At 37.8% G+C, this 11,834-nt stretch overlaps 1 protein-coding gene across 2 annotated transcripts; it reads left to right on the forward strand.

The window, feature by feature from the left end:
• Positions 1-257: 257 nt before the first annotated feature.
• LOC148563319 (uncharacterized) lies at positions 258-5,938 on the forward strand. 2 transcript variants are annotated; one of them, XM_088488590.1, is made up of 6 exons: positions 258-616; positions 3,990-4,076; positions 4,162-4,427; positions 4,514-4,881; positions 4,964-5,083; positions 5,192-5,938. In XM_088488590.1, the coding sequence occupies exons 3-6, from the start codon at positions 4,337-4,339 to the stop codon at positions 5,390-5,392; spliced, it is 780 nt and encodes a 259-aa protein (XP_088344716.1). In that variant the 5' UTR covers positions 258-616; positions 3,990-4,076; positions 4,162-4,336; the 3' UTR covers positions 5,393-5,938. The 2 variants fall into 2 exon arrangements, with proteins under 2 accessions (XP_088344716.1, XP_088344717.1); XM_088488591.1 differs by lacking the exon at positions 258-616 and adding an exon at positions 1,570-1,880.
• The last annotated feature ends 5,896 nt before the right edge of the window (positions 5,939-11,834 follow it).

Below are 11,834 nucleotides of genomic sequence, written 5' to 3' on the forward strand. Positions count from 1 at the left end.
AAGCCCATAAAATCTAGTTACTTCAATGGTAACCTCCCTTTCCCAAAAACCAATATCAAAAACCACCCAACTTCAATTGGTCACATTGTTCGCTCACCGCAATCAAATTTCAATAAAAGAATCAGATTTCCTCTACGTGGGGTCCACTTTACTAACAACAAATAAAACCCTGCCCATCCTGCCTCCCTTAAAGGAATTTGTTTATAACAGGGTAGCCACATACCATCCTTTATAAACACTCATTCTGCACCATTCACTCTTGTGTGTTGAACAACTCACAAAAATCATACGGACAAAAAACACTCCTCGGACTTCTACTACATCTTTAGAGGCTGGTTCCTGGGGATCTATACCACCATCGAAGACGTTTAGGAGCATACACATGACTATGAGGACCACCTACGGTGCAGATACGACACTCTTGATGAAGCATATCACGCTTGGCTACTATACTTAGGGATTGAAAATCGTGAGAGAGGCATCAGACGCATCAACAAGGGAGATGCGCCGGTACTTATCTAGCCGGACTACCATCGGGAAGCAAAACGGCTAGCGCTCCGAGCACTGCAGGATTGTTACAAAAGCAAGCAACAAGCTCCAACCATTCGTCACATCTGTAAGTAACCATGCACTTAATTGTCACTCTTTTAACACCCCTTATTTTCTTGGACCTTACATTCAATTTAATAACACTTCCCTATGAATACAACTGCCAACCTTGTCCCAGAGAAGCCAGATATCGCACCGTTGGTTTATGTTAGCATGCCAACCTGGCTATCCAAGGCTTGTGACTCCCTAGACGTACCATAACCCATCTACTGTAGCCTCATACATATTAACTACAAAGATGGACACAGATTATAACATCCTACCATACAAAACCTTACGCTTAAGTCGTAAAGCAGAGATGACGAGATATTACGACCTTTAAAAGTAAAATACGTACATAAATATAGTTGGAAGAAATCATATCTAGGAGCCTTGAAGAAGAATCTAAGCAAAAGCGAAAACAGAAAATTGTGTCACACTCGCATGGAAAATCGTAAAACGGATAGGTAAGATCAAAAGAAGGCTAAAAATATAATATACAGGTCAGTGTTCCAAAACACAGATATCAAGCTCCAGACTCGACCTGCGAAGCTAAGGCTGGCCAGAGTATGTATATATATATATATATATATACAACCCAGAATAAAACTCAAACTACAGAATAAACACTTGTTTCTACAAGTCAACCTCTAGGAGGGACAAAATAAAATATACATGTGGAGACTCTATATATATATATATATATATATATATATATATATGGATCCCGCTAGGGAGATAATGAAATATCTATATAATGTTAACAATGGGCTTTTTTATTAGGCCTAATTGAAATTAAAACAGAAAATTAACCCTAATCCTAATATGGTTGTTTACTTTAGCAAACCACCATACTTTTGTTATTTCTAATTTTTCCCCAAATCCCAATCCTTTTTGTTTTGCCCTTTCTCTTCACCCACTCAAACCCTTCCAATTGGTAGCAGAGAGCCGTGACGGCGCTAGAAACCTGAGCCCCGCAACCTGCAAGCAAGCGACCTGTTCGCTGCCCTCCAGCACGGCGCCGTCGCTGAACATCCGGCATTCGCGTCGAAGATCAGAACAGCTGCCGGCCGAGAAGCAAGCAACCCATCTACCGGGCGAGAAGCCATCGATCAGAACAGCCGCGTCGGAGATCTCACCGCCGAACTAAACATCTTCCGAGTATTCCGCGACCGGGCCCCGTTCTCTCTAAGCATAGAAGCAGCCCACCTTCGAGAAATAGCCACCTGCTACTGAACAGGTCACTGGAAAGACATCCACCATCTTGACTGGAAGAATCCTAACCATCCAAGGTAAGTGGGTGAGGTGGTTCAGTTTCTGATTAGTAATCGCGGTTGCATGTTAGATTGTAGATGGATTTTGTTGATGAAATGCGTGATTAGCCATGCTGGAATAGCGGTAGGAGCCATTTTTGTAGTTAGTTTAGTTTGTTGAAGTTCTTCATGATTTTATTTTAGCGCGGGAAAGGTCGGAAAAGTTTGGGATCGTGTTTAAATATGAATTAAGTTTGAAACTTATTTGTCTTTTTTCGTGTAGACCATGTGCATGCAACGTGACGTGTAATGGCTGACCTTCGTTGAAAATTGGTTGATATTTGTTGGATGGTTACTTTACTAGGAAATTGGATGGTTAGTTTTGCGAATTTTTTCCTTTCTCAACAAATCATAATTCCGGCTATGTTGCTCTTGCCACTGCAGCCAAATAGTTACCTGAACTAGTTGTTATTGGTTTGTAATAAATTTAAAATTATTTTCATCTCAGGGCTGGACCGTTAAGATTTTTAAACCCGGACGGTAAAATTGCATTTCGGGATAAAAAATATTTGTGATGAATAATACAAATTGTCTCTACGGATTATATAGTAGTGGTGTTCATATATTAGTTAGTTTTGTTTTAATTGATTTAATTGGGGTTTTTTTTATTTTTAATTTTGTGTTCGCTTGCAGATTAGTGAGTGTTTTTGTGTTTCAGATGGATTGATTATTATTGTTACAAAGAGCAGTATTTTGTAGTTGATATGTTTTAGCTTAATCTCCAGGCTTTCAAAAATTGGATCCCAATTTGTTAGTTGTAACCCACTTTGATTATTGTGCCCTCTTTGTTCTTTATCTCACTGATCTCTATCATTTTCTCTCTAGTTTCTAAATCAATAAAATGGTGTGCCATATACTAGCCTTGTATCTAGAGAATCCAGCAATATAGAATCATTCATTAGTGTTTTGGAGATTTTGCTTTTCTTTTTTTAATGTTTTGTGAATTGTGGGTGCTTTGTGATAAGGATAGTTGTGGTTAAACGAGGTCTGATCAAGCACTTCCAAACTGACATAATATGATGGGAGTTTGTTGTATATATATATATATATAATATATCTCTGTGTGTGTGTGTGTGTGTGTGGAGTTATGGAATGATATATCAGCCCATTGATTTTTGTTGCTCATGATTCATTGCCGGCACTATATACCAGTACTACTACTTCTTGAGAGTCATTTTTGATCATGTGTGGTGTATATGTTTAGTGTATAGTTGCTCCTTCATATTACCTAAACTTATTTCTATGATCATTTTGTCTGCTAGTGGTCTTATTTATTTATTTATTTGTTTATTTATTTTTTCATATTTATTGGTCCTGGGTATTAGATAAAATTAATTTGGCTAACCTTATTACTCACTTTGGATGAATAATCATTGTGTGATCTTATTACATGGCAAATTTGGTAGAATGTTTTCTACAGTGTGAATTTAGCATGACAGAGCACTGCTAGATGCTGCTATATTAAATTACACGGCTTGCATTATAAACAAAATTGTCTTCTTTTCTGCAATACAAAAAATTATATATGTGTTTCTTTTGTGGCTTCCTGAAGTTAAGTTTTTTATCCGGGAATCTATAAGTATGTTGGTGTGCTTGATATAATTAATGATCAGTCCATGCATAAATTTAACCAGTTTTATCCATATATGCCACTATACCAAACATTTAGAGAATGTCTACCACTTCAGTATGCTTGGAATTTGGTTATCTCTGTATCAGGACTTCACATTTCTTAGTTCACTCCTTATATACAATGTTCTTAATTCGGTTATCCTTATTACATGGTGACTTTGGTAGAATTTTTTCTAATGGAATTCTATTAATTGTGGAACTTTAATCATATAAAACAGGTTGAATGTTTAATATCATTTGGTCCATAAAATAATTGAGTGGTCGTCTTTGAATTTTTTATGTCACTATATATATAGTATTAAACCATTTTTTATTGTTAACTGCCCCTGGAATTGAATTTGAGACCATCTTGGATTGTTGCTCGAATTGAGGGTAGAATGAGAGTCGAGTGTTAGAAGTGAGGGGATTTTGTTTTATTTCTTTTCCGGTAAGTAATTAGTGATTGCAATAATGCAGCTAGTTGAAAACAGCAATTATAGCAGACCAAGCAAAAGACAAGCCTATCTCTAAACCGGCCGAAGACAAAACTAGATGGGTAAAAAGGTATCCCGTTGATTACATGAGTAAATGAACATATCTAGGTATTTATTACCACCTTCTGCTGATCCATATTTGTTTTGCTCAACAGAAACTAGTGGAGACGCGTTGCTTACCTTGCTACATTAACAACTTATTTACCCACTTGGAATGACATAATAAGCAAGGTAAGTTGGCTGAGATTGAGGCCATTGGATTTGATTTCCTGCGCCGGGTACCACAATGGCATGTGAAGCAGAGTATCATGCTCCAATTAGCAAGGGCCTATGACGTGGACACATACTCTCAGGGTCGACACCGGGGACATTCGCATTACTGCAGAACTTATCGGTAAGGTATTCGGCATACCTTCTCGAGGTTAGTGTAAATTATGTTAGGTGTAAAGCTTTTGCTGTGTGGTAATGCTTGTTCCAATGTTGACACGTAGTGATAGTGGTAAACAGTTTTGTTTCGCGCAGGGGACCCAATTCCCGAGCTGCAGAAAAAAGATAAATCACATTTGGCAATTAAGAGACAATTTCAGAAGAAAACTACAATCCAACTGCGGGACTTTCTATTTGCTTGTCCAATGGAGACTGAGCAACAGAGGATGACATTTAGAAGGTACTTCATCATAGTTGTTTTGAAGATGTTTCTGAACCCCACAAGCCAGCAGACTATTTCTCCGTGGCACCTCCCTCCAATATTGGATGTCTCGAACCCTAGAAGGTTTCATTGGCCATATCACATATTAAATTGGCTGCGAGCAGCAATAAGAAAATTCCAAGACGAGAATCGGGAAACATGCGGGGGGTGCATGTTCGTGTTGTTGGTAATGGCAATAAATAAATTAAATTTAAAACCAATGTACGATTGTAGGTTTATTTCCTAACATGTAAGATATTTCTGTATAGGTTTTGTACTTTCACCGATTAAAGCATGGTCCGTTGCATGCATGTCGAGTACCCGAGCCTTGGATTGTTGAATGGATCACTAATGAACTTGATCAGAAGGCCAACTATGTTATCTCACAGGTTCAAACTCTAATAATGTATTTTTCATAATCTAGTTGATCAAAAAATGTAATTGGCTATTCACCGTGATTTTTTTCATCTATATATTGCCCAATGTTGAACACACAGGGCTGCATAGTCAACAATGCAAGGAACCGGAGAAGAAAGAACAAGCATTCTTCGAGTGAAGCAGTTAACGAGAGAGGACGGTTGACAAACCCTATTTTGACGGTTTATCTTGTATTGATTTTAAGGGATTTTATCACCTTTTACCCACATGTATTCAATGAAATGGCATGGTTTTGTGATTGTCTCCTTATTTGTACCTAGATGTGAAAACATGCTTTTAGACCCTTAATTTGATGGTTTTTCATTCACCTTTGATTCCATAAGATGCCTTGATATATTTGTTAGTGATTTCAGATTGAAAAGGCTAGGAATGGATCAAAGGAGTGAAGAGGAAAGCATACAAAGTGGAGAAATCATGAAAAGTCAAAGAAGTTGAACTCGCCCATGGACGCGCGCGCACACCTGGCGCTTGCGCGCACCTGCGAATCACCCCATGGACGCGTACGCGTGCTGTGCGCGTACGCGTCGGTGCTGGTTTATGATTTTTTAATGAAAACGTGACCAACGAATTCTCAAGGGTTATGGGGCCCAATCCCAACCAACTTTGGCGCCAAAGATGCTATTTAAAGCCAAGGATTGAAGAGCAAGGGGGATTCCAATCATACACATTCATCAAAATTAGTTTAGAGTTAGTTTCTAGAGAGAGAAGCTCTCTCTTCTCTCTAGAATTAGGATTAGGATTAAATATTGTTGTTAATCTTAGATCTAGGTTTTAATCTTTGCTTTCTTCTACTCCTACCTTTCAATTCTTTGTTGTTACATTCACCATTCTTCCATTCTTTTGTTGAAATTCCCTTTATGTTGTTCTTATGTTTTGTTGTAGATCTACTATTGTTCATTCCATTTTCTTTCAATTCAATAAGAGGTAATTCATGTAGATCTTGTTTCCTTTAATTGTTGTTGTTAATTCTTTACATTTGATTGTAGTTAGAATTAATTCTTGTTGTTGATTTACTATGTTTTCCTTTTATGCCTTCCAAGTGTTTGATGAAATGCTTGGTTGGATTTTAGAGTAGAGTTTTATGTTCTTGGCTTGGAAAGGTAACTTAGGAACTCTTGAGTTACTAATGTCCAAGTAATTGATGATTGGGATCCATTAACTCTAGTTCTCACTAATTGAATTAGTGGAGAGTTAGGACTTATGGACTAGGATTGATATAGCTCATTTGACTTTCCTTTACTACTAGTTAGAGGATGATTTAATGAGATTAATCCTTGCCAATTCTCATATTGTGGTTAGTGATTAGGATAGAGATTCTTGACCACCAACCCTTGCCAAGACCTTTTTAGGCCTTAGTTTACTTTCTTGCCATTTATCTTTCATGTTTCTTATTAAAACCCCAAAAATAACTCACAACCAATAACAAAATACTTCATTGTAATTCCTAGGGAGAACGACCCGAGGTTTAAATACTTCGGTTTATAGATTTTAGGGGTTTGTTTTAGTGACAAACAACTTTTTGTATGAAAGGATTAGTGATTGGTTTAGAAACTATACTTGCAACGAGAATTCATTTGTGAAATTCTATACCATCAAAAATCCAATCATCAACAGTGTAAAAGGACACGGACGGACACTGACCAATCACCGTCTACCCAAGGGAAGACTACACCTCATCCAAGCTACAAGAAGGCGAAAAAGGTGATTTGCTTTGCTTATGATAGCTCGTGAGCTCAATTACTTGTGTGGTAGGATGCTTGATCCTTATCATATAATCCGCGATTACAAAATTCTAAATTTACTTCCTTATGTGGCTGCATGGCCTATTTTGATACATGGTGGTTATAAATGAACGTTTGGCAGAGCTGAATTCAATGCCCGTGAATGATATTTACATGCTCTTATGTTGAAAGCTTGTTTGAATACAGTTGCTATGTCTTATTTTTAATAAGCGTTAATTTGATTTGATTTTGTTAATTAAATAGATGGATTTAGCATACTCAAATTAAGTTATAATCTGAACTAGATAGATAACTTATGATATCTTTATTTGGATGGCTTCTCATGTATGAAACAGTTGCTTTACGGGGCTGCCTAGTTGGTTGACTGTATTTGAGGATGTTCATTGTAGTAGGGTTATTGATGTTCACTGTAGTATGGCTTTAGATGGTTAATTTTGATGAACGATTGTCTGTTTGTTCTGTTTTCTTATCGCATTAAAGTTCACATTATTTTTTTCCATATGTTTGTTGTCCCATGTTGAACACACAGGGTTTCCTAGTCAACAATCCAATGAACGAGAAAAAATATAAGAAACAGTCTTCAACTAAAGCAGTTAATGAGAAAGCAGGGTGTAAGATGCCTTGCAAGGACATTGACCAATCTCCGTCTATCTAATGCAAGACTACATCTCAGCCAAGATATAAGGAGTCAGATAAGGTGATATGCTTTCTTTATGATAGGTCATGTTATAAATTGAATTGGATGTTCACTTCCTAATTTCTGATTAATTTTTTTAAATATCTTCATGCATCCTTCTTAATATTTTCATAAATCCTTCGTAATCTTCATTGGCTGGTGTGCAACATGCTGTGATCTGCATGTAGTTGTAAACCAGAATAACTTGCGTTATTATCATGTTTGTTTATTTCTGCATTCAAATGACAATATCTATGATGAAGAGTTTCAGTATTTTATATGCAAGTGACGACTTACATGAATTTACCCCACAGGAATCCAAGACAGGCACGAGGAGAAAGGTTCATGTCCACAAAAGTCATTCTAGACGCTGCACCAAAAAAGCAATTGGAAGAGAAAATTTAGCAAGAAGCAATCCTGCACCATTGGTAGTCCCAGATTCTGATGATGATGACGACGTGCCGCTTGCTAGAAGGATTCAGTTATTCCAACGGCAGCCTCCGCCACATGATGTGAAACAAGCAGATCCCGTGTTCAAGGGCAATCATAATAGTCCTCAGGAAGCAAACACTGACAAAAAAAAGGGATCTCCACGCACACCGCCAGCAGCACTTGTCCAGCTCAGTGACTATGATTTTGATCGGTTAGTGGTTTATAGATTACATTTCTGTATGCTTCTCTTCTTTATATTTCATACCCATGCCATGTGATTACCTGTCTAGCTAGGCATAACTTGTAATTTTAGCTAACTACATGTCGCATTCGTTTGCAGCGAGTTCGACATCTCGATCGTTCAGTATCCTGAATTTGAGCAAGTACTCAATAGTGTTGAGCAGGGGCGCGAAACTAATGCCATCATCATGCAGCCCCTGCAAACGGTCTTGCCAAACAAATCAAGCTACCATACACCGAGTCCAGGGAGACCGAGCTTTTCACTTGGTTTAACACAGTTTGAGAAGACTCCTACCCCTTCCCCGTTACATTCAATTCATCCAACCCTGAAAAATATAAAGTTGGGGGAGACTAAGGAGGAACAAATCAGAACATGGATAGTTAGCTCGTCCTTGGACGAAAATCAAGAATTAGCTAAGTATGAAGGGCGGGAGTACATGGTATTACAAAGGAAGGACTTCTGGACCTTGAAACCCCACAGTTGGGTCAACAGCTGCGTAAGTACATTAACTTAATCATGCGTTCATTAACTTAATCATGCGTTTTTATTCACTATCTGTATATCGGGTGCAGCTTTCACTAGCTAAATAAATTGTGTAGGTAATTCAATGGATGTGCTACTCTTTTAACGACATTGACTCGTCTAGATTCAAGCGAGACTTCTATTGTGTGTGTCCAGGAATATTGGTAATTACATTCTTCTCGTTACAGTTTCAAAGAGATTTGATCGGGATTCTTACTATGTGTGTGGATTCGCAGGAATTCGTCACACGAGATAATAATGTTGCTTCATTTATTGACGGTGTGACACCAATTTATGCTGGTCTTAGTCCAAGCTTTGGTGAGGATAATAGGTTCTTTGATAAGATAGTAGCAGCAAAGAGAAATTGGGTAAGTTGCTGTTTTGCTTTGAACTGTTTATATCCTCATTGAACCCGGTATTGGTTTATGCGACTTGTTTATTAATTTACTGCGAATTCTTTCCTATCCCTAACCCGGGTTTTCTAATTCAACCAATACTTACATGTTTAAATCTGGAACGGGGGGTCACTGTGACCAATTTTTCTTATGTGTGTTTTTATTTCCATATTTTGGTATTGGGTTTTCCCATGTTATTATGTTGATTGACTTTAGCATACTATGATGTTAGAATGAGGTTGTCATATAATTCGAGAATGTTTGGTTATTGAATGCTGTTTGGAGATCAATTAGTTTTTTTGGGGTTTTCCTTTTGTTTACTCACGAGACAAACTCAATCATATGTACTGTTTGCTGTAGTGGTTATTTCCTTATTGTTGGAGGGGCCATTGGTGGGTATATGCATTTGAGGTGAATGCGAAGCGCATAGTTATACTCGACAGTTTGCATTCTGCACCAGAAGATGACAAACGAGATAAACTTGATGCATATGTGGTAACATACTATACTTCTTTTATTCAATATATAGCTATGTTATTTAATTCAATAGGATGTTGTTCCACTATGTTCATTCTATGATTTTCAGGGGAGACTGTGTGAGGATATGGCAAGCATTGCTATACTTGGATTCGTTCGGACTCCGTACGGCCCAGCTCGTTCCTACGCTAGGTTCCAAAGCAATCGAACAAGTGAGATGAAAATATAACCCACTTTTTTGCCTTCTTTAGATTTCTTTCAATAATTGGGTATAGCATGTTAAAAGTTTTTCTCAACCTAATTGCAAAGTAATTCTGTTTTCCTGTAGCTTTGACTGTGGCATGTGCGTTATTAAGTTCACTGAAAGTTGGAAAGAAGATCGTGAGCTTTACGAATGGGACGAGGTTTGTTATCATAAACACTTTCGTCATTCTAATTATTCGTGCTGTACAAAAAAACACGGTAATGATTCTTAACACTTGGTTGCCTGATAAATCTACGCACAGGATTCACTCAGTTCATACCGGATGGAGTTGATGCTAGACATAATTTGTGGCCCACACAATGCAATGGTTCATCAGCTTGTTTCATTATTGAGTGAAACGGTTAAACCTGTTCGTCGTAATGCACCACGAAACAAGAAGAAGGACGTTAGTTCACCATACACTGCACCTAGCACACGGTCATTGATTGAACGTGCAGAGGGATTACCGAATGGGGCAATGCGCAAAGGCAGGAAGAAGTTGCTTACTTAGGATTAGTTGCAATGAATTGAAATACCACATTATACTGAGTTTACCTACTGCTGAGATGCTTAGGGATTTGTTTTTGTCACATTAGAAAGACTTGATTCCAGGGCATCTTTTGTTTTTCTCCAGTACAATGATTTATTGGTTATGTTACCTCAAAATTATCTATGTTTTTTTATATGTTAGAATCCCGGATTTATCAAGGTTGTTTGGTAAAGTTGCCATATTTGTGCATGTTGATATAGGTGACCACTAAACATCCACCAATATAGCTAAACTGAACATCTGATACCTTATTATAATGAACATCCAGTTAACTAGATCAAAATCAAAACATAAAAACCAAGTACAACACACACGAGTACTAGCGGGTAACCATCCATGCTTCGAGTGAAAATGAACATCCACTTTTGGTCATTAAAAATATGTGTAAACAGTGTCTATAACGAAAAGTTACGTACCAAAAAACTATACAGTGAGGCATGTAGAAATCAGGAACAACTTTATTAAACTATCTCGTAGATTATAGAATAACCACCAAATATACTCATTATGCATTAAGTCTACACGAAATAAAAATAGTAAAACGGTTCGTTCTAACTAATGGAAAAAGGGTTCTTGCAATTAATAACATATGGACCTTTGCAACAGTTGCCTTAGATCCTTGAAACTAACATAAATCCTATAAACACAGAGATGAGAAAATATACACTATCACAACCTCGTCTAACTAATCCCATTTTTTGTTGAAGGAGCTTAACAAAGACATGAAACCACCAGCTTGTTCGGGAACATTCAGGCCAGAAACAACATAATGGTTTATATCTTGAAATGTGTGCAGACGAACCACCTGCCAAAAAAAAAGGAAAAAGTCCAATAGTTATGTTCTAGGATAGTACTATACCAAATAAACATACAAAGTTGATATTAAGCCAAACATATACCGGGGGTGAATTCTTTTGTTTTCTCCGTCTTGAATTCTTGATGGACTTCTCAAGGGCAGAGCCGAGCCTCTTACTTTTTGGCCTGCCCTTTGTGGTGACCTTCGATGGGCCTTGGATGTCATCAACACCGACATCGTTCGAGCTCTGTGAGCCAATGTTGGTCTGAGTCTCTGCCACGCTCTCGGACCTCTTTTTGGCACGGTGCGCAGCCAACTTGGCCCTTGTTTCTTCCAAAACAACATGCAGCAATGCTGTTTCTTCATCGTCAGTGACGAACTCTTGAGCAACATTATAGAAGTGTGCACACAGTCTCCTGAATGCAACATGACTCTTATCTGACCGACTGACATCATGGCTACTTTTGACATACGTATGCTTGCGCTTTATCTTCTTGCTCCATCGAGGAAGAACATAACAGGAATGTACTTTGTACACTTTATACGAATGAAAAACTTCAAAGCAGTGACAGCACAACACACCTGAACTCAAAAAGATTGCACTCACAATGAAGCTCCTGTGTGGAA

This window comes from Arachis ipaensis, chromosome B5, assembly GCF_059453495.1.
Source record: "Arachis ipaensis isolate K30076 ecotype BB chromosome B5, ASM5945349v1, whole genome shotgun sequence".
Classification (NCBI taxonomy): domain Eukaryota; kingdom Viridiplantae; phylum Streptophyta; class Magnoliopsida; order Fabales; family Fabaceae; genus Arachis; species Arachis ipaensis.